The sequence below is a fragment of the Colletotrichum acutatum genome, assembly GCF_030867785.1.
Source record: "Colletotrichum acutatum strain CBS 112980 chromosome Unknown BDZ83scaffold_4, whole genome shotgun sequence".
Classification (NCBI taxonomy): Eukaryota; Fungi; Ascomycota; class Sordariomycetes; order Glomerellales; family Glomerellaceae; genus Colletotrichum; species Colletotrichum acutatum.
Window position 1 is genome coordinate 206,478 of NW_026848998.1, and position 20,539 is coordinate 227,016.

At 54.8% G+C, this 20,539-nt stretch overlaps 9 protein-coding genes across 9 annotated transcripts; 4 read left to right on the forward strand and 5 right to left on the reverse strand.

Moving 5' to 3' along the window:
- Nucleotides 1-2,016: 2,016 nt before the first annotated feature.
- BDZ83DRAFT_746835 (marvel domain-containing protein) lies at nt 2,017-2,538 on the forward strand (the record flags this gene model as incomplete). The annotated part of the gene is made up of 1 exon (XM_060513329.1): nt 2,017-2,538. One exon carries the CDS (start codon nt 2,017-2,019, stop codon nt 2,536-2,538), a length of 522 nt encoding a protein of 173 aa, XP_060371023.1.
- A 363-nt stretch (nt 2,539-2,901) lies between these two features.
- On the reverse strand, nt 2,902-3,942 carry BDZ83DRAFT_291094 (uncharacterized protein). Its single transcript, XM_060502191.1, has 2 exons — nt 3,398-3,942; nt 2,902-3,331 (listed from the first exon to the last, which is right to left on the reverse strand). Exons 1-2 carry the CDS (start codon nt 3,624-3,626, stop codon nt 3,228-3,230), a joined length of 333 nt encoding a protein of 110 aa, XP_060371024.1. The 5' UTR covers nt 3,627-3,942; the 3' UTR covers nt 2,902-3,227.
- A 196-nt stretch (nt 3,943-4,138) lies between these two features.
- On the forward strand, nt 4,139-6,193 carry BDZ83DRAFT_599365 (domain found in IF2B/IF5-domain-containing protein). The gene is made up of 5 exons (XM_060506987.1): nt 4,139-4,496; nt 4,810-4,951; nt 5,009-5,644; nt 5,719-5,742; nt 5,807-6,193. The coding sequence occupies exons 1-5, from the start codon at nt 4,485-4,487 to the stop codon at nt 5,950-5,952; spliced, it is 960 nt and encodes a 319-aa protein (XP_060371025.1). The 5' UTR covers nt 4,139-4,484; the 3' UTR covers nt 5,953-6,193.
- Nucleotides 6,194-6,228: 35 nt separating this feature from the next.
- Nucleotides 6,229-8,701, forward strand: BDZ83DRAFT_291080 (FAD dependent oxidoreductase). Its single transcript, XM_060502190.1, has 2 exons — nt 6,229-6,941; nt 7,157-8,701. Exons 1-2 carry the CDS (start codon nt 6,663-6,665, stop codon nt 8,471-8,473), a joined length of 1,596 nt encoding a protein of 531 aa, XP_060371026.1. The 5' UTR covers nt 6,229-6,662; the 3' UTR covers nt 8,474-8,701.
- A 1,087-nt stretch (nt 8,702-9,788) lies between these two features.
- BDZ83DRAFT_715274 (RlpA-like double-psi beta-barrel-protein domain-containing protein-containing protein) lies at nt 9,789-10,661 on the reverse strand (the record flags this gene model as incomplete). Its single annotated transcript, XM_060511729.1, has 1 exon — nt 9,789-10,661. The coding sequence occupies one exon, from the start codon at nt 10,659-10,661 to the stop codon at nt 9,789-9,791; it is 873 nt and encodes a 290-aa protein (XP_060371027.1).
- On the reverse strand, nt 10,476-11,573 carry BDZ83DRAFT_291366 (uncharacterized protein). The gene has a single exon (XM_060502192.1). The coding sequence runs from the start codon at nt 11,432-11,434 to the stop codon at nt 10,802-10,804; it is 633 nt and encodes a 210-aa protein (XP_060371028.1). The 5' UTR covers nt 11,435-11,573; the 3' UTR covers nt 10,476-10,801.
- Nucleotides 11,574-12,882: 1,309 nt separating this feature from the next.
- Nucleotides 12,883-13,661, reverse strand: BDZ83DRAFT_291529 (uncharacterized protein). Its single transcript, XM_060502193.1, has 2 exons — nt 13,018-13,661; nt 12,883-12,957 (listed from the first exon to the last, which is right to left on the reverse strand). Exon 1 carries the CDS (start codon nt 13,486-13,488, stop codon nt 13,024-13,026), a length of 465 nt encoding a protein of 154 aa, XP_060371029.1. The 5' UTR covers nt 13,489-13,661; the 3' UTR covers nt 12,883-12,957; nt 13,018-13,023.
- A 1,126-nt stretch (nt 13,662-14,787) lies between these two features.
- On the reverse strand, nt 14,788-16,435 carry BDZ83DRAFT_291552 (putative methyltransferase-domain-containing protein). The gene is made up of 3 exons (XM_060502194.1): nt 15,890-16,435; nt 15,531-15,698; nt 14,788-15,255 (listed from the first exon to the last, which is right to left on the reverse strand). Exons 1-3 carry the CDS (start codon nt 16,171-16,173, stop codon nt 14,940-14,942), a joined length of 768 nt encoding a protein of 255 aa, XP_060371030.1. The 5' UTR covers nt 16,174-16,435; the 3' UTR covers nt 14,788-14,939.
- Nucleotides 16,436-17,153: 718 nt separating this feature from the next.
- On the forward strand, nt 17,154-20,539 carry BDZ83DRAFT_599380 (uncharacterized protein). The gene has a single exon (XM_060506988.1). It carries the CDS (start codon nt 17,369-17,371, stop codon nt 20,201-20,203), a length of 2,835 nt encoding a protein of 944 aa, XP_060371031.1. The 5' UTR covers nt 17,154-17,368; the 3' UTR covers nt 20,204-20,539.

Here is a 20,539-nt window from a genome sequence, read left to right on the forward strand (position 1 = left end):
CCGGAAGCTTGTTGGATGGTCTGCGGGTGTGGCTGTTTGTCCGTGAGAAGTCACTAGGGGATTTTTCTACTGCCCCTATGTTTTTTTTTATTGTTTTTTTTTACCTTAATTATCATGACTCCTGACTGAACATCTGTGAGGGTTTTGGTGGATGGCAGCTCGAGTTCGATGCGACAGACTTTCCCACGCGCGGGATATGCTGGCTTCACCTTGTTTCACCGAGGTAGTCGCACAAGGTTCGATAGGACGACAGCGATCGCAACAAGGGTACAGAAACAACTGACCAGGGCTTAGATGTGATGGATGCTTCTCTCTGGGGGTGGTTGCTGGGCTGCGGCCGATTTTCCCCCCAAAGCACAGCGAATCGCCAGGGAGAGGGGAGGGGCGTTTGCTGCAGGGGCCGGTAAACGCACGGCAGATAAGGGCGAAGAAGGAGGGGCAGGAGGATTTCCAAGAATCCCAGAGAAGTGGGAGGGGGACTGCGAGGCTCTTCACCTGCCAACCGGCATCACCCCGCCGGCAACCTTTGGAGTGCAGGATGTAGGGATTGTTCTTCATAGGTAAGGTAGGAAAAGAGTCTGACAGAGTTGACAGGGCTCAGAGCACCGAGAAAAGTCTTTCCACCTTACATCCCTCCACAGAAAAGCTGGATGGGAAACTCGTGAACCCTGCAGGAAGGGCAAAAAACAGAGCCACAATTGCCAATGAGAGCCGCGCAACCCCGAGCGCTGCGGCGGCCTTGCTCCCTTTTTGCTTGCGGCCTCCCAAGAGTTTCCCAACAAGTCCACAAGTTGGACGAGAAAAAGGGACAAGTGGTCCACGGCTTTCGGGCACGTCGGGAGAGGCGCCACCAGAAACGCGCCACCATCTGTAAGAAGTCTTTCCCTCTCAGCTCCGAGTTGTTCCCTCCCCCTGCAAAGTTCTACTGCCTTGGTTTCAGAAGCTAGCTATTGCCAGTTGGATATGCCCTATCCGTCAGTACGGGGCAGGTCGGTGGGCGCGAAATGTATGACGGTCGCGGATGTCCCAGGGATTCGTTGGGCTGAACGCGGTCTCGTCTAAGCCGTCTAGCGGCATCGTCGGAGCCGTCTTGGACCCTTGGATGATGCCATTGGACCGCGTTAGGCATGTCAGGCGCTCGAGCAATGTCAAGCTTGAAGCTGCAAAGCAATGCGTGAAAGCTCGCGCCCTACAGAACAGTATCATGTACAGTGTCTTGCGTGTGCGTATGTGTAAGTACATCGAGGCTCAGATGCCAGTACGGAGTAGGTAGAGCACGGAACCTAGGTAGGTAGGTGAAAGAAGGTACGTACCGTGTTAGTGTTGATGGTGTTGTGTTGTATTTTGCGCGCGTGAAGGAAAGACATTGGCTGGTGAGGTCATAGTTCCCGCAAGTGCCGATCCATCATCGAAGCTCTATTACCCTCTTGTCCTTGTCCGCGCGCAGCTTCCGCAGCAGCAGCGCACAATGTCCATGCCCGGTGCTGAAAGAGTTCTTCTTCACCTTACGCAGTAGAGGCGGCTTAGGTTAGGTTCCCATCCATGTCCGACTGACTTTTTACCTGGGAAGAACCCTCCTCGACCGATCCCATCCCACCCTCCCAACTTATTAAAGATATCCTTGTCTGCTGCTCATTGCATCTGCCCTTCCGCCACGACCTTAATCACCCGACAACCAACAGCCCAGATCCAGAACTGTCTTATTTGTCCCACGCCACCCTTTAAGACTCTGCTCGACTTTCGTCCTCCTCCACATCACACACACACACAGCTACAGTCCGAAATCAACGCATCGTTGTTGTTTGGCAATATCATCAGCAAAGATCCACCATCGTCATCAAGCACCAGTCACGTCACAGCATCCAGCTTCGTCCTAGAACTGCTATAAACAAGCCGTCGACCCCAATTACACATTCCAGTGCTTATAGAAGACTGTCCTCTCGGATTTCAAGCACTCTAAATACCTGAGATTCCTTGTGCCGAATTTCAAGACAAACGATACACAAACCGCCCAACATGATGGAATCAATGTTGCAGGTCCTCGTCCGAGGTGTACAGATCCTCTGGGTCCTCCTCGTCACAGCACTGATCGGCAATGTCATCGCTCTCAACATCAACAGCGCCGGCTCCGCTATGGCCGCCATCAACTTCTCCATGTTCGTCGCCGTCCTCAGCTGGCTGGCGGCTCTTTACGGTCTTGCCGCCGCCTTTGTCTCGGCCATCGCCATTCCCATCGTATTGTTGGCCCTTGACGGCGCCGCCATTCTCTTCACCTTCATCGACGCCATTGTCCTCTCCGCCAAGCTGCGCGCAGTCAACTGTGGCTCTCTGAACAGGAGCGACCTGCCGAGCGATTACATCGTCTGGGGTTCCGGCGACGATGAGAAGCGATGCCGCGAGATCCAGGCCAGTACCGTCTTCATGTGGTTCCTGTTTGCCAGCTTCTGCGCAGGAGGCTTCTTCACCTTCATGAACTTCCGTCGCGGCGGTGGCTCTGTCCGCAGCTCCCGCCCCAGCATGGCCCAAGTCGGCGTCTAAGTCTACGACTTTCTCAACTATGTGCGGCGCAGATTGCAAAAAGAAAACAAATGGGGTATGGAATTGAACGGGAAGGCTGGGTAGGACATTTGGCCATCGCAAGACTTGCGGGAAGACCACTGAGTCCTGACGGCGTTGGCGGCAGGTTATTGTTTAACTTTACCTTTCACGATGGCATGTAGTAGTAATGAATGACAGGATATGGATATGGGATGACATGGATATACTGCCATGGATACGGCGGGGCCTACAATGCCTTGGGAGCCGGGGTATTGGCCACGAGGCCATCAGCAGCTCTTTGTAGTACAACTACGAATTGATACCATTCCACAACGTTACTCCACTTCCACTGCTTGTGATGTTTACACAGAATCATCGGATATGGATTATGTGTTCACCGCCGAGATTGGCCGGAAGGAGACCAAGCCCATTGTGAATGTGAACCAGTAGAGCCTTGCTGCCTTGATATCGAGCTGGATACGTTCGTTCAAATATTGGATTTAGATCTAGTTTTCTGGGCCGGGCCGGATGCCTCGCCTCAGTATACGCCGCCTAGTCTTCTATGACGACTTGCCCTCAACGCCAACCATGTATACACGCCGAACACCATGCAAGATGTTGCAGGCTTGGTAGTAGAATGCCCAAAGTCTCGTTTTTCCAAGGAGCCTAGTAAGGCCCAGTTGCGCTTCTTATAATGTTGCCGCTGCCTCAGCCGCGCCGGCGGCCTTGAAAGCGCCCTTGTTTGTCCACCGCACCTCAACGTTGTGCATCCATTCCATGTATCGTGACCAGCCTGTAGGTATACCATGTCAGCATCTTGGAACAACACCGAGACTTGAGACATCGGGAATATGCTTACTCCAGTATGCAAACTTGCGACCAAAGTATTTGCCGGCAAAGGGTACAATGATCATGGTCAAGAGGAGCTGGACCTGCTCCAGACTACGCTCCCATTCCTCCTGTGCGTCTGATTCATCCTCAGAGTCTAGCACGCTGCTCGATATTGAAGGCAGGGAGTCAATCTCGTCGTTATCGGAGGAAGGTGAGACGTCGTCGTGCAGGATGAAGGAGTCGGTGGATGCCATCATGTCGGGGGAAGGCAGGCGTGGTCGGCTCTTGGACGTCGGCAGCTCGGTTCTTGGGTTCAGGTGCGTTGAATGAATCGGGGGAAGAGAGTATCGAGCTCGGTCGGCACGCTGCTTCTCGGAAATAGCTAGACTCTGTCCCTGGCACGCGTCCGCTTGATGTTCGTAGCTGTTGTGATACAAGACGACCCTCTTGATGGGCGTTCGCGGGGGAGGATTGATTCAAGGTCCGCGATGTCTCTCCAATGGTTAATGCCGGTGCAGCTTGAATGGGCCAACAGCGGAGATCGGAACGCCTGGAGCTCTCTCCCCCGTTTCCCCAACCAGAAACGGCAACTAGGACGGCCACTCGCAGAGGTCGGGAACCTCAAATGTAATTGGCTTGCGAGTCACTTTCGATGGGTCCCACTGACGCTGGAGGCGAGGGGGCATGGTGACAGACGGCAACGGGCATAAACGGAGAGTCACCTCGAAGTCACGTGAGCCGTACAATTACTGAGTCACAGCCCACCCTCACCTGTCGGGCGCGCAGCCGCTACCTTACAGTGGGCAAAGATAGTCGTCTTCCACCACCCTCACGTCACACCCCCTCAAGAAAATCTCCCAACTGCTGCAGCCAATTCTCAACTCTGCTCTCACAAATTCGCATCACCGAACCATTTTGTGACGGACCACAGACAGCCTCCTTCCGCCATCTCACAGACCGGTCGTTTGGGATTTCTGCACCATATCGCGCTGACAGTAGACTCGTTCACTCGCACCGTGGACCAGCGCAGATTAATACCAACCCAAAGGAATTCGCCAGGCGCCGCCCCAGGATACCTAACCGAGACTCGGTTCAGTGAGACACAGGCCGCAATCATGGATGTCGAAGTAAGTTACCGTTGCTAGCCCTCCCTCATGCGCACTTCTGAGCACCACCACCCACTGGCCCCTCCACCAATCCCATGCTTAATTACCCCACTGCGAACCGGAACAAGACACGAATTGAACAGAACATTTTCCGTGACTCAACCTCTGTCAAACCGCCCGAGCTGCTGGACATCATCACCACCTGACCGTTGTTCGACCCCCCGTCCCCTCCTCTACTGATCCAGTTTTTTTTTTCTCAGTTGCTCAAACGGAGAAAAAAAAAACACAAACATCATTGAATATCGTTTTCTAACATAGGTGCCTCCCCCCACAGGATACCACTCCCGCCCCCGAACGCAAACAGCGCAAATCCGTCGCCTTCACAGACGAGCAAGTAGTAGTCGACGCCGACGGCTCAGTCACAATGGTCAACGCCACCGAGGAACCCAAGGAGACAGCCCAGTCGCACACGCCCCGTACGCCGCCGCTTACCGCAGCCCTTGAAGCCTTACATGCTGATGCCAATTCTCAAGCTGGAGCCGAAGATGCGACGGCCCCTGTCCCCGATGTTGCTGAAGATGGCGGCCTCGACCTGTCAATGAAGAAAAAGAAGAAGAAGAAGGTTCTCAAGGAAGGTGACGAGGCCGAAGAGGCTGCCGCTGGCGAGGACGGCGGTCTTGACCTGTCGATGAAGAAAAAGAAGAAGAAGAAGGTTGTCAAGGACGGCGACGACGAGTTCACCGCGAAGCTCAAGGCACTTGAGCTCGAGGGCAAGGAGGAGGACGCCGAGGCCGAGGGTGCCGCCGACGATGGCGATATGGACCAAGGTACCGGTATCTGGCAGCACGACGAGACCAAGGCCCTCAGCTACAGCCTGCTCCTGAACCGCTTTTTCCACCAGCTGTCTCAGAAGAACCCCGACCACGCCCTGAGCGGCTCCAAGAGCTACAAGATCCCGCCCCCGCAGTGCATGCGTGAAGGCAACAAGAAGACCATTTTCGCCAACATTGCCGAGATTTGCAAGCGCATGAAGAGAACCGAGGAGCACGTCACGGCCTACCTCTTCTCCGAATTGGGTACCAGTGGTTCCGTCGACGGCAGTAGACGCCTTGTTATCAAGGGTCGTTTCCAGCAGAAGCAGCTCGAGAACGTGTTGCGCAAGTACATTAGTGAGTCTATGCTTTGTGCCCCTAACGTTTGCTGCCGCGTAGTTGCTAACCAAAGTTCTTTCCTTTCCCTACAGTCGAGTACGTCACCTGCAAGACCTGTAAGCTTACGAACAAAATACCCCACCATTACGTCTCGATGCGATTACTGACAACCGACCCCAGGCAAGTCCGCCGACACCGAGCTGTCCAAGGGAGAGAACCGTCTGTACTTCATCACTTGCAACTCTTGCGGTTCGAGACGTTCCGTCACCGCCATCAAGACCGGTTTCTCCGCCCAGATCGGAAAGAGAAGAAAGATGCAGGGTTAAGCGACGACAACCAAATGACGACCCCACGGACCAGAAACGAGAAAAGAGTTGGAGAGGTGTTTCTTCTACGCTATTTACGTCCTTTAGCGTACTCTTGTCTTGTAGATATGACCTTCGCTGGCCCAGGCAGTGTGCACTGCGGCATTCACGGCTGCGGCGCTCCGGGTGGCCAATGGATTGATGGCACAATAGAGAAAATTGGCGTTTCCACCCTTATAAATTGGTACGGTAGTCGGGCAGTAATGTCAAATCTTTTGATGATAATTGTATCGTTTGCCATTTTTGAACACGCGTATCTGCAGTAACCAGCATCTGTGGATCTCTACGACAGCAGTGACGCAGGCCGCGGACGTGTGTCAGTGATGCCGCGTTTCGGCTTTCGTACGGTTGGAAGAGTGCAGGGGCCGGAGGGGCAAGGCCGGCCGACCTCACATGTGCGGCGACCTATGATCAACCACCACCACCACCACCACCACCACTTTGTTCATCCAAGCACATGACTGACCAGCTCACGGGGCCAATGTCATATAGATATCAACCTCGACGACTGCATCCCACAGAAAATTCCCGGGCTGACAACTACAAGTATCTAACATCCAATCCACATCATTCAAAAACGGCACATCGCGGCTTTAGGAAGCTTATCAACAACCCCTCAACCCCGATAAGAAACCCCGAGCATCTCAACCCTTCGACAGCAAAGCAAAGCAATGACGGGCGAAACCCTCCAGCCGGGCCAAGCCGACCTGCCCTCGGCCAAGAGCACGGCGTCTTACTGGCACCGCGAGCCCTCCAAGACGCTGCTCGGCCACAGGACAACTCGGGACCTGCCGCCGACCGCGGATGTCGTCGTTATCGGCAGCGGCATCACAGGCGCCTTCGCTGCCAAGGAGTTGCTGGAGCGGGCTGGTGCCGGCGCTGGTGGGAAGGAGAAGAAGAGAGTTGTCCTGCTTGAGGCGCGGGAGGTTTGTTGGGGAGCTACTGGACGGGTGAGTTCTTTTGATTTCTTATGTGATTTGAGGATAACTCGTCATGGATATTTTCGACGTATATGAAGTGCCGAAAAGGGCGGATTCACGATGAAAGCGCCGATTCATACTTTTGTCTCATTCACTCACTCGTACACGCCATTTCATCCGCATTGATAGTTCAACCCTCGTAAACTACCTCAATGAGAACTCGTCAAAGCTGATATACCGTTCAGAACGGCGGCCACTGCCAACCTGTAGCTTACAACCCAAACACCGCAATCGCAACCTTTGAGCTCGCAAACTACGCCCACCTCCGCGACCTCATCGCCAGCAACGCCGTCCCCTGCGACTGGGTCTCCCTCCGCGGCGTCCACGCCCTCCTGACGCCCGACCTCGTCGACGCCGCCCGGAAGCAAATCGCCGCGCTGCCGCCCCGTTTCGCCTCCCTCGCGCGCCTCGTCACCGACGCCGAGGAGCTCGCAGACCTCCGGATCCCGGACGCCGTCGGCGCCGTTGTGCAGGAGGAGGCGGCGAGCGTGTGGCCCTACAAGCTCGTCGCGTGGACTTTTGAGGACCTGCTGCGGAGGTTCGGAGTCGACAAGGCTGACGATGGCACTTTGACGGGGAACGACAGGCAAGGCGTCTCGTTCAACATCCAAACCTCCACGCCCGTCACACGCCTCCAACACCTTCCCGCCTCCGCCCCGTCCGGCACATCATCATGGATCCTCCACACCCCACGCGGCCAAATCGCCACCGCACAAGTCCTCTTCGCCTCAAACGCCTACACCTCGCGTCTCCTCCCGCGCTTCGCGGACCTCGTCGTCCCCGTCCGAGGCCAGGTCGCCGCCCTCTTCCCGCCGCGACCGCGCGCCGAGCTCGGGAGGAGCTACGTCTTCATGGCGAGCTCCGACGCTGCCAAGGGAGAGCCGAACCAGGATGATTACCTCATACAGCGGCCCGGCCCCGGGCTGGAGATGATTCTGGGCGGGGGGCGGGCGAACGGGACGCTGCGCGGGGTGGGCATCTCTGACGACGACGAGGTTGATCCTGTCGTTGCTTCGTATTTGAGGCGGGCTGGAGCGGGGAATCTCGACCTGACCAGCGCTGCTGATACTGGTCGTACCGGTACCGCCGCGGGAACGGGGCAGACGCCGACGCAGGTGCAGGACGGAGAGAATATCGCCACCAACAACAATAGCAAGAAGGAGCTAGAAGCGAGTCACGAGTGGACGGGCATCATGGCCTTCTCGCGCGACGGGAGGCCGTGGGTCGGACAGGTGCCCGCCGGGACCGTCCTCGGCGGCGGGGAAGGATTGTGGGTCTGCGCTGGGTATACCGGGCACGGAATGCCGCAGGCCGCGTTGTGCGGGCGGGCTGTGGCGGGCATGATGATGGGCGGCGGCGGTAGCAGGAGCAGCAAGGAGGGCGACGTGGACGAGGAGGAGAAGCTTCCGGCTGAGTTCTTGGTTAGTGAGGAGAGGGCTGAGAAGGCGAGGGCTTTGCCTTCCATCAAGGAGATGGATGATTTGGATATGTTCTTGTTGTGAATAGAGGTACATGTTATGGCTCATCTCTGTCAACTCCGGAACAAGGGCGTATATAAATGGCACCGTTCGTCTACGAGTTTTCGGTAATATCCTCTTTGCAGCACAGGTAGCTCTTGCAGCCACAGAAGTCCCCAGTCTGTGAACATATAGATCATCTAGACATCGCCTTCCACCATCGCTCCTCCGTGAAAAGCGTCACTCGCGAAGAATGGGACAACAACGTAGGCAAGGCATATTGCAAAGATGGGACTGGACTGGGACCCTCTCTCCGTCTCTCTCTCGGCTCGTGAAACCAGACTTCACTAAAACAAATCAAGGTGAAGGGGGCGCAGGCAGGCGAGGAATGATAAACCGCCGCCCGGCTCGCTGGACTGGCCCAGGACGATCCGGATCGTTGCGGAGCGAGACACGTACAAGTCTGGGTATCAGAGACAATCGCCTCCGCAGACTCCAGAGATGGGGCGAGGGGCCTTTGGGGCTCGACGGCCAAACGCAGCCACGATAACAGATGCGATGCAGAATGTCTCTGTCAGGCTGGGCGATATTTGCTTTTTCTCTCCTCTTTGGAGTTTAGGACGTCACCTGAGCTGGTCGTTGGAATGTCAAACTGTATCATTTTGCGAACCAGTGGGAGGCTAGGTTTTGCCCCTCCTTTGCCTACCATAGTGAACATTTCGTCAATTGTCATAAATGTCATTGCGTTTCGAGGGGAATTTCACGGGGGTTCTCAGACATAAAGAATGCCAAGACGTGGAAGAGGGCAGTCGCTCGGCCGATTGTCCAGGAAACGCGGAGAGTGGTATTGCAGATCGAGTTCCAATGTTGGGTTTTTTCTACTTTTTATTTTCGTCGTGGAAACCACATTGGTCCCAATAGCCCATTCGGGGATACCATATGGTGGCAAACACCCCTAATAGATATATACATTGAAAGTTAAGTTTAGAAACTGACCGGTGGACAAGCATATCCACAAACAGAACACCAAATGCATCCGCCCATGATGGACCCACGAAGGGAGTACGCATCCACAGGTATAGAGATATTCGTCATCACGTCATCAAAACAGTAGTTTTGTTCGTTATCTTTTTGCTATCCAATCCAGTCCCGTGCTGTGAACCAGGCGCCGTCCCCATTCAAGAGGGGTGAAATGTGACCATAATTGTTGTTGAGATTCGAGTGAAAAATGGCTGTCTTGAGAAACTGCCATGATAGGTGATCAGCGCGGCACCTCCATTGGGAAGCGGCATGGTAAGAGACGATGAAGCACCCGCGGAACCCAAAGAGGCTGAAGCGAGAGCGCGCACCAGTGCGCCTCTTAGTCAAGGAACTTCCACTCGACAGTTCCGCGACCAACGCCGAGGTCGCCGAAGAGGTCGAGGAAGGTCTTTTCGCTGACGTCAATGTCATTCGCCTTGCAGCCCATGCACTTGTCGCGGACGGTGGCAGTGGTGGTCTTGCCGTCGCAGGTGATCTGGACCTTCTTTCCGCAGTACGGGTTGCCGTTGGACAGGGCACCCATGACCAAGACAGAGACGGCAACAATGTTCTCGGTGTTGTCCTTGCCGCTGTCGTCCTCACCGCAAGCGCCAAGACCGACAGCGTAGTAAGTCAGGTCACCAGTGCGCGTGTTGCCGCCGGAACCACCGCCGGAACCACCAGAAGCAGCGGAAGTAGTCGCAGGAGCGGCCTGGCTGGTAGTAGGTTGAGGCGCTGGCGCGGGAGTAGTGGACGTGGTAGGAGCCGGCGGGGGAGCAACGTAGACAGAGGTTGAAGTCGGGACGGGCTCGGGAGTCGGGGTCTGGGGAGCAGGGACGGGCGTAGAGGTGGTGGTGGGGACGGGAGCGGGCGCCTGCTGCTGGATGGATTCCTTGATGGGAGAAGCAGCCGCGGAAGGCTTGGTGGAGGTTGACAAGGTGGTGTAAGACGGTTGGTCGGCGGGCTCGAAGAACTGGGCGGGAACGGAAGTGGTAGGAAGCGCCGAGCTGGTGGACGAGACCTCGGGCTCAACCCAAACGGTGGAGGTCGAATCAACATATTCGGTCACATAGGCGGTCTCGGTAACCCACTCGGTGACGAGGTGACGCTTCTGGTGCTTGCCGTGGACATGGCGGCGTTTGCTTCCATGCTGATGGGGCTGGGCAATGGCAGTGGTAGCCAGAACGGCGCAGAGGAAGGCGGCAGTCTTCATTTTGGCTTGAAAACTGTTGGTTGGCAGTCGAAGTGGTTTTGGTTTGTGTGATTCAGGAGACTTATACGGCCTCTTGATAGTGAAGTTGGTGATCGTCCTTTCCGTCAAGGTGGAGTTGGAAGCGAAATGAATGCAATGGGCTAAGCCTCTTGATCAGGGAATGTGCTTGCTACAGCGTGGGAAGCCTGGTTAGGTTCAAGGTTGTCGATGGGAGCTCGGAGCAGTCCTTGGTATGTACTTGTTGTTTTGAGGCAGGCTGGTTCTGTAGAGTTGGGATGAAAAGGGAGTTCACTGAACTCTCTGTGTGACGACAAGACGGGATGAATCCGTTGGTTGGTAGTTTGGATGAACCTCGAAACAGTCTTCTGTGAAAGAATGAATTGGTAGGACTGATAGTTGGTCGAGCACTGCTCAAGGGTCCAAGAAAAATGAATGAATGGGTTGTGGTCAAACAAGAGGGAGCGTTGTTGGATGAGGAAAAGAGAGAAAAAAGAAAGATCAAAAAACGTGTACGAAACTGGGAAGCGGATGTCGACCGGGATTTGTATGGCAGGCAAAAACTGCACCAGACGACAGGCACGCAAACACGACGTTGGAGTCCTGGACAGCAACATCCAAGGCAGACCACAGGGCCAGGCACAGGTGAGCCACTTCGGGACTGGCGAGACTGGGCGAGGTGGGAAGAGGGGGGCGCGGAAAGCAGGGCTCAGGGGTGTGCGTGGTGGAGGAGGAGGAGGAGGCCTGCAGGTCCTGCTAGCGCTGGCACCATTCATCCAATGCCACCACCTCTCGCCCAACCAAGTGACGAAGGAGCTGCTGACGGTGCCATCGGTACCTGAGAGGGCATGGAAGCGCTGTCCAGGCACAACCAGGGCCGCACCGTAGGGACGGGTAGCGTCCTACAGAAGTCGCAAAAGCCCCGAGAGGGAATAAACAGTGGGGGATGACTGCAGTCCCTCCACTGAGAATAGCAGTCACCAAAGATGGACCAACCTGGCATCAGAATGAGGTGCAAAGAGAAGAACCCAGTTGTACTGGTGGCCCCCCTCTGGCCGAGGCAGTTTCTCTGCGTTTTCTGTGCGAGTCGTCAATCGTCACTTTTGTGGTTGACTTCATGGCAACACTGTCGTTCGTTGATCCTGGCACTGGGGCTGGACGTCCGAAAAAAGAACGTACCAAGACAGAAAAAGCAACTTGAACGGTCAATGTGGGTGCGAGAATAGCCCGTTGGATGCGTTAGCGCAGCCTCTTGGCCTACCTGCTCGCTACATCATTGGCACCGGTCCACCAAGGGACAATCCTCACAAAAAAAGACGTGCTTCGGGCCATTTCTGGCGGGCCGGGCTTGCCTCGTAGCCTTGAACGGGATGGACTCGACTCCTTGATACGGGCGTGGCCCCCTCTTGGCCCTCCAACAAGGCTCGATCGATCCACCATCTTGATGTTTGCTGGCCGTTCGCCTAACCAACCCCAGGACCCCAAAACTGTCGTTGTCTGGAAGTCAAGCCGTTAGTCATGGCAAGCAGGGCGAACTACTGCACACTACCCAGACATCAGACAAGCGGAACTGGGTGCCGAGGAAACGTAAGCCGTCAAACATTCTGTCTAGTCATTGGACCAGCAACTGCCAACGTCGTGACTCGTTTTGGGACTGAGAGGAGAACATCGTCGCATGGACGGCAATTGGGTTGTCGGGAAGTGGAAAGAAGATCGGACAACACGAGCTGGGCAGCGAGGCGCAGGCCATGGATCTTGGAATTCGGGGGCGGCAGGATATAGCCGAAAGTCGTAAAGTCTTGCCAAGTCAGCAAGCATCATATAGGTAGCCAGGTATTGAGTCCATCACATGTCTCCAGGGCCTTACCGATACCGATCCCCTCGCGGCTGGTCTGGTCTTTGCCAGCTGATGTGCTCTGCTACTTTGTCGCGACAACCGCTTGATCGTGGTAGACGGCTGGTGGGTGAAAGGCTTGACCACACGCCTCCTTGTCCACAGTAACTCTGTGACTCCGTCCCATGTCCTTGCCATTGTCCGCTCGTCCAACCTTTTACTTCGTCTCTCCACGGACTCAAATCTCTCTGTCCAACTTGCCTTGTCGCTTGTCACAATGTCATCTTGTTTCCTTCCCCGGCATTGCATGATTGGACGAACCGTCGGACAGGTGCTTGTTCCTTGAAACACGCGGAAACTGGGAAAAGGGCTCCAACTTTTTTCGCTAGTCAAGAGTCCAAGGGGGAAAAGAGGCCCAGGCAATGCCAGGGTCCGAACACCGTTGAACACCCCTCCTTGGGAATCCTGGATGCGAAAGAATGACGATCAGCCGGTGGCTCCGGGGGGGGGGGGGGCAGAGAGTACCGCAATTCAGAACGGGTATCTGCTTGCCAGCCGCCAATCTTTACGCACATTCGGTAAAATCCGCTGTGCTATGCGGAGCGCTGGAGGCCTGCGACGCATTGCTGGAATGCGAACGGCTCTTTGCCGCGCTGGTAAGACAGGAAATATTCCAGTGCTTCTTTTGCTTCTTCTTATTTTGGCCGAATGAACCAGACTCCAGCGCCCATGGCGGCTGGCTGCGATGTAACATTGAACAGACTGTGCGCCCACGGAAACATTGAGAAACAATGGTCGAGAACTTGAGGATGTTACCTTGCCACGCCGCGGCTGCCCCCATGAGCGCAGGTATCCGTATCCGTACCTAACGTCAGCACCACACTGCAGCGCATGTGTGGATTGTTCCTGAATCCCAGGCCAGTGCCGAGGGGCCGTCGTTGAAACATCAAGTCGCGAGAGAAGAGAGACCAGGGGGAACAAGGCTCCCGCAGGCATAGGTACTGTGTCTGCCTGAGGCCCCAAATGGGCACTTGCCAGCCCGAAGGAAGAAAGGGGGAACTTGGCTGCTTGGGAAGGGTCGAAGGGGGAAGAAAGTAGCAGGAGAAACGAACAGACAGAACCCCAGGAACGATGCAACAATAGAACCGAATAAGGCGACGTCCAGCGCCCACGGCTCCGAGCAAACTCAGCCTGCGCGGGTTCCTTGCAGCTGCAAGGTACGCGCCAATCACAATTAGACTTTGCCCGGAGCCCCCTCTCTCAGCGCAACCCTCACAGCCCGTCTGGCCCCCTGGCCCCCTGGCCCGGCTCTGATCCCGGACGATCAGCCAGCTCAGGCAATGCCACATCACTTTAACCACTCACCCAACTGGGCCAGCAGCCAGCTCTTGCAAGCCATTGCCATGGAATAGTGTTTGTTTGGTCCCTTCAATCGCTCCCCGAGTCCCTCTCCTTTCTGATCTGACACGACATGCCTCTTCTCTGGGGGCCCATTCTGCCGCTTCCGGACTTGCCAACCAACCTGTAGTAGTCGGTGGATATTATAACACGTCGGACCACGTTCCACGAGCGCCAAATCTGCAGAGATTTTCCACTTTGACATCTTACTGGATGAAGCCTTAAAGGGCGTGCAGGAGCTCGGCAGCTGGCTGAAGGTCAACGTGGGAAGAAAACCCCTCACACCTTCTTCATTCCCGTTGCCGGTGTGTTGGACGTTGAAGTTGTGATACTTGACCAGGACACCAGAGAAGCTCACATCGGCCACTGCAGCTGTCGTGTCTCACTATCCTTGATGGTCTGGGGCATGACAAGTAGTACTTGTGCAGAGTGATGACCTAGATCAAGCAGTCCAATATCGCAGTCCGGAGGGTTTTATCTCCCGCTCCATCGTCTCCACCGTTCCTGTCGATCAACATGGCGTGTGAACTATTAAGGGTGCATTGATGAATTGATTTCTATTGAAATTGATATTCCCCATCTCGCTGACGACACAGATGGAACTCCCTGCTTCCCGTCGTTGATATTGACGTAAGTTCCGGGCACAATTGCCGTCGCTCAAAGTCACCCATTCGAAATGCTGCAAGCTGATCTTCGCTTACAGGGGTACGGAATGTTGTCAGGGAACCACGTGCAAGCTTGGCCATCAACTGGCTTTCTTGGAGGCTGCCATTGTGCCGCTGGGTGAGCCACAAGGATAGCAGAATGACGGTCTCCGATATGGTTGCATCATCTCCAACGGCCACTTTGGACTTTGCTTGCTACTACGTTCTCTCTATTGTTGACTCATAGCTGGGGTGCCTTGGCAGATATGCCATCGTCCAGCAGACTCAAGAGTCTCAGCCGATCAGGAGCTCTCGTGCTTGGGAACATCTGGTGTCCCGCAGCCGAGGCGCGATGCTCTATCGCTCCAGAGAATGGGTCGCATTCAAAGATCACATCAAATTTCATCACTTTCGGTTCCCGTTTGAAGTCGGCTTCTTGCTCTCAAAAGTGTAGAGGAATAGACCCTCTCTGCTGAAGACAGGGCGATCTTCGTCGACGATTTCCGTCACCAAGAACGCCTTTTGTGCCTTCTTGAGAAATTGCATATCCGCACGTCTCCTCTTCTTGAAGCAGAAGTAGATGACCGCGTCAGGTTCCAAGGCTAACAGGTTCGTCAGAGTCTCCAGCAAGAGTGGGAATGCCGGCTCGAAGTAGACGCAATCTGCTGCCAGAATGACATTGGGCTTGAAATCGACAACCTCTTGAGATAGCGGTCCGCCCCTGTACTATTGATCAGTCATCCGTACATCAGTCGAACGGTAGCCCGAGTCCCTTTGAGCTTCCTGCAGAAGAACACATTCGTACGTTCACGTGGACCACGCGAGGTTGAATCTATTCGAGGGTCTCGAGCAACTCGAGCATCTCGAAGTACCCTAGGCTTTCTACCGTGCACATAGCCATTTTGGCACCCGTGGCGTCCAAGTCCCCCGGATGGGACCTCTGGGGATGGATGCGCACGGCTGGGATCAAGCGAGCTGGGGGGGTAAATTACTCACCAGTTCAGGATCATAGGCCTGACTTTGTCTTCGAGGCCGTTCAACTTGGTGTTCCGTCCCATCAGCTCGAACATCTCGTCTTGGTCTGTGAGGTACAGCGTTTCCTGCAGTCCACAACCTAAGGCCACAGCCAGTCCGACGAGTCCGCCGCCGGCGCCCAACTCAAGTCTATTTGCTCCGAAAAGCCCCGAGTCAGCTCAGTCCTAAGAAATGATGTCTCCTCGTGCGAGGGCCGCGCTTGGACTGGGATTTAATATCATGTTGCATGGTATGAACCAGTGGTAGAACATGATAGACCACGAAGCCGAGAAGAGAAGCAAACGTGGCAGTACGCAATAGAAGGTGGCTTAATGACTAACATTCTCGCGCCCTTAAGGTTCTCTCGGTGGTAGCGCAGCATGTGTTTTGTAAGCACCATGCCTGCAGGCCAGGTTTGACCGCCGCATCCCGAGGCGAGATCTTCATGGAGTTGAAGGGGAGTTGACAGGAGGCCGGACATGTCATAGACTGACGTAGTTGCGGCCTTGTAGGTGGGGAGCGGTGTGAAGTCTTCGCCGATGGCCAAGGGCGAAAACTCAGGTGAGGGAGAGCGGTCGAGGGACTCCATCTTCTCTGGTATGAGGGGGTTGTTGAGAATTCGCATAATGCTATTGTGTGTGAAAGGTAGCCCAGGGAGCGCACGTAAACGGCTGAAAGTAATAAGGCGAGGTAAGGTAAGTTGAGCTTATTGGCAGCAGGGTGACACAAGCGGCTGAGCGATGCTCTTTCTACTTAGGCAGGCAGTGATTGTCGGGAAACGGTGCAGATCTCTAGGTAAGTTAAAGGTATGAGTCTAGAGGTAAAAATGGCAGGCACGGAAGAGCGGTATCGCTGGCCTTTTTTGCATGGGAATTTATTTTTATTTTATTTCAACGTCCGTTTTGCTGAGGCCGACGACAATCTAGACTTTCCGATAAGGGGAGGTGCGTTTTGCCTCAAGCGGGGTTGCCCCTTCTTCTCTGCGCGCTTTCCGCTTCGACCCTGTTCAGGGTTCTGCACTGTCCGCTCTTTCCAATTTGTTTGGCAACGACGGTCGATTTGAGCCTCACTGGATAGAAGCGTGGCTTGGGTGGGTGGAAATCGGAAGAAGCCTTCGTTGCACTCCGATGTGCGGGATCCCGCCCAAAGTATGGCTTACCTAATATACAGGGAACCACACATCCTACTATCCTGCCTCTTCCAAGTAAGGTACTCCCCATTACACCATCTTACCCTCCTGTCAAGCACAAGACCGAATAAGCTTGACGAATGTGCCGTCCAATGTAAAGCAATGAACTGTCTAATCAACCCTCGAACTAACCCGCAGGAAACACCTAATACATTCCGGACCTCGTCAAAGCACACGTTCCGAGTGGACATGTCTCATCCCGCCTCCCTCTATGCCTCAGGGCCTAACCTGCCCTCAACACCCTTGAGGCGCTTCAACCCGCCGCTGGAATGCAGTACTCGATTAGTCGCCGTCTGACACTCCCAGTATGGCAAGTGAACCTTTGCCACGCTGAAACGATTGCTTCTTCGAGTGAAGTAGTACCCTCCGTTGACCGACCACATGGAAGGGCGGCAGTTTGAGGAGGACGCGCCCACCCGCGAATCTCTTCTCAGGGCGTGAGCACTGGCACGAAGGGAGACACGTAGCACCAGAAAACGAGAGCCATGGACCACGAGATTCGCGCCGAGGATATCCTCTACGGGTAAAGTTATCGTCCTAGGCTTCTCTCGTTTCTGATGAGATAACCTTCTGTTTGACATGCTCTTCTCCGATTGATTTTGTTTTTGTTTCCCGCTCCTCTGGCTCGCAGATGCCGCTCCTTTCGTACAACGCATCAGTCATGGCAATGTACGTGATGTTGTCTGTGTTCCTGAGTCTAGCTGCGCTTGCAGGAGCCGTACCAGTCGTTTACTTCCCGTTCAACTCACAGCTACCACCTGCGACGAGGATATCGGAACCATTTTCGTACACTCTTTCACCTCAGACGTTTTCTTCGCAATCCCGACTATCTTACAGCCTACTAAACTCGCCGGCATGGCTTTCGATCGATGCCAGCACCGGCCGGCTCTCTGGAACTCCAGAGGATAAAGATGTTCCGGCAGGAGAAGTGGTGGGCATCCCGGTGGACATCGTTGCAACGGATGATTCTGGGTCTGCTACGATGACGGCGACTCTGGTGGTTACAAGGAGACCTACGCCCAAGCTCAATATCCCACTATCGGAGCAAATACAGAACTTTGGCGATACATCATCGCCGTCTGCCGTCGTGGCTTCTCCCGCCTCCGACTTCTCCTTCACATTCGCCAAGGACACGTTCTCTTATGCTGGAGATGGGCTAAACTACTACGCGACTTCCGCAGATAGCAGCCCTTTGCCTTCGTGGATCAAGTTTGACGCTGGTAGCCTCACATTTGCCGGGAAAACGCCACCGTTCGAGTCTCTCGTCCAGCCGCCACAGAAATTCGACTTCAGCCTTGTTGGTTCCGATATTATCGGATTCTCGGCTGTTTCCGTTGTGTTTTCTATCGTTGTCGGTGCCCACAGATTGACGACAGACACGCCTACCATCGAAATCAACGCAACGCGAGGGGCGAATGTGACATATACGGCACTTGCTAGTAGTATTAGGTTGGACGGAAATGCCACAACGCCATCCGAGCTGAACCTCACCGTGTCCGGCCTTCCGAGCTGGCTCTCGGTCGATAATAATACTTTCGAAATCCAGGGTAACCCCCCTGAGGATGCGAAATCTTCAAACTCTACGCTCACTTTTCGGGATGTATACTCTGATACTCTCGACGTTATTTTATCGGTGTTCATCGTTACGCGAATCTTCCGGAACACAAACTTGAGCATCGAGGCGACACCGGGAAAGAACTTCACATTCGACGTGGAACCTTACCTATGGACGCCTTCAGACATTGATCTAAGCATCGAATCCTCGGCAGATTGGGTCAACGTCGATGGCTTGGTCATATCGGGAATGGCGCCCAAGACTACATCCCCCGAGAATATTACAGTCAATGTCAAGGCGGCATCAAAAAGCTCAGAGGAGACCGAGACGGTGACGGCAGATTTGGAGGTCTTACCTCTGCCAGCCACGACTACCACGGATTCTCCCACATCCTCTACTAAGCCAACGAATCCCGCGCCTACAAGCGACCCGCAGCAAGGCCTCAAAGCTGGTTATATCGCACTGGCGATCCTCTTGCCACTTCTGTTCCTCGCCATTGTTGTTATCTTGATCATCTGTTGCCGGAGGAGGAGGCAAGAGCGAGAATCGATCCACGAGAACTTCAAAAACATCATATCGGAACCAGTCCCTGGATCGTTTGTGAGAAACGGAGGGGCTCACAGCAGAGACGGATCATCGGTTGGGGATATGAAGAAGACTGAAGACAATCGACGCAGCAGAGGTTACTTTAACTCTGCTGTACAAAGGATGAGACAGTCGAGGACGCTTTCGACCATTGCCGGCTCTCGTATGTCACAGTCAAACACGAACAACCGCTCTTCATACTGGAGGGGATCCGAAAGAAGCCCTACGCCGAGATCTCCGTCCGTCACGTCTTCTTGGCTTACAGAGGGTGTCCTATTTCACCCTCAGCACACGCATCAGGGATCAACGAGCACCTACGACGGCCCCAGTGGCGTGCTATCTGGGTCATCTGGCTTTCTCCAGGGCCAACGAGATGATTCTTTCCGGAGCGTGCTGGACGTCACCATCCCATCTATAAATGCGGAAACAAGTAGTATCCAGGCAACACCTGACCTTGCTTACACGAGCCCGTGGGGAGAACCCTCCAGATTGACCCTAGACAGGTCGCAGCTGTTACCAGGCGCTTCTGGCTCTGACAGTCTGGCCTCGATCCCAGAACAGCCAACGCCACTGGGCTCAAATCCCACGAACGGCAATAGGTTTTCGCCGTCACAACGACCACGAAAAGCCTTCCCCATCATGAGCGACTTGGGATCACAAAGCAGTCTTCGCAGCTCGAGGTCGGGATCCGGAAGGGGCAGGTTCGTTCGGCAGGATTCACGGCCGGATTCGCGCCATGGCTCAGTCTCGCGACCGATCAGCAGGAAGTCCGACTCAAGTCCCTTCTTCGGCGGCCGGTCAGTCGTCCCCTCGCGCAACAGGTATATTTTGGACAGCGATGACTCTGATTCCCTCGAATCGGCCAGGGGTACAGAGAACTGGCGGACGATACCGCCACCGAGAGACTCGCTTGGCATCGCCTACGAGGAACTGACACGAAGCTCTCCCTTCATGAGACACACGCCATCGCTGTCTCCCCGGCCCCTCAGCATCATCAAGAAAGACTCGAGCGGGCCGGTGAACAGGGACAGCCGGGTAGGCAAGCAAACTCCTCTATCACGGCAATCATCATCCAGCTCCAACATCATGGCAGGACGCTGGAACAGAGACTCTTTCATGCAGCGACGTCCCTCGGGCAACCGGCCTGATTACGCATCATCGAGGGCAAGCAGTGAAGTGCTGGGCAAGGGGAAAGGGCTGGCGCGATATTCGTCGGGGCCCGAGTCGGAGGGATCTGGCTGGGTGACGGAAGCCGGAACAGTGGGGAACAAGGGTCCTCGGAGTCGGCGGGACAGCAGCAGTGAGGATTTCCGCGTGTTCATGTGAGAAAAGGCGACGAGGATGGGTGGAATGGCCACACCTCGTTACCCCGCGACATAACTTTGTCTCTCGTTCAGAAGCGTCTTTGCGATTTTGTTATACCCGCCCCGAGCAGAGTCGCTTGCTCAAATATTACTTTTACTTGATTTAGTCCGGTTTCTAGACGATGGAAAGTGGGTATTATGGATATGAGGATCTAGTAATATTTTTGTATGGAGAAGAGATAACGACCACCACCCACAACCCTGTCCAGGGAAACCCAGACCGTAATGTTGAATTGGCGATGCCACAAAAGTTTATTATCTAAGAGGGCGGACCCCTTTTTTGTGTCTTTGTTTAAAA

Bases quoted from the DNA above. Each gene is read 5' to 3' on its own strand.
- BDZ83DRAFT_291366 (XM_060502192.1), bottom strand. From the start codon at position 11,434: ATGAATGGTGCCAGCGCTAGCAGGACCTGCAGGCCTCCTCCTCCTCCT.
- BDZ83DRAFT_599380 (XM_060506988.1), top strand. From the start codon at position 17,369: ATGCCGCTCCTTTCGTACAACGCATCAGTCATGGCAATGTACGTGATG.
- BDZ83DRAFT_599365 (XM_060506987.1), top strand. The intron at 5,645-5,718 runs GTGAGTCTATGC...CTTTCCCTACAG, and splicing joins CGTGTTGCGCAAGTACATTA to TCGAGTACGTCACCTGCAAG. The intron at 5,743-5,806 runs GTAAGCTTACGA...AACCGACCCCAG, and splicing joins GTACGTCACCTGCAAGACCT to GCAAGTCCGCCGACACCGAG.
- BDZ83DRAFT_291552 (XM_060502194.1), bottom strand. From the start codon at position 16,173: ATGCGAATTCTCAACAACCCCCTCATACCAGAGAAGATGGAGTCCCTC. The intron at 15,699-15,889 runs GTTAGTCATTAA...CGGAGCAAATAG, and splicing joins AACCTTAAGGGCGCGAGAAT to ACTTGAGTTGGGCGCCGGCG. The intron at 15,256-15,530 runs GTGAGTAATTTA...TCAATAGTACAG, and splicing joins AGGCCTATGATCCTGAACTG to GGGCGGACCGCTATCTCAAG.
- BDZ83DRAFT_291080 (XM_060502190.1), top strand. From the start codon at position 6,663: ATGACGGGCGAAACCCTCCAGCCGGGCCAAGCCGACCTGCCCTCGGCC. The intron at 6,942-7,156 runs GTGAGTTCTTTT...TATACCGTTCAG, and splicing joins GTTGGGGAGCTACTGGACGG to AACGGCGGCCACTGCCAACC.
- BDZ83DRAFT_291529 (XM_060502193.1), bottom strand. From the start codon at position 13,488: ATGCCTGCGGGAGCCTTGTTCCCCCTGGTCTCTCTTCTCTCGCGACTT.
- BDZ83DRAFT_291094 (XM_060502191.1), bottom strand. From the start codon at position 3,626: ATGATGGCATCCACCGACTCCTTCATCCTGCACGACGACGTCTCACCT. The intron at 3,332-3,397 runs GTAAGCATATTC...GTATACCTACAG, and splicing joins TCGCAAGTTTGCATACTGGA to GCTGGTCACGATACATGGAA.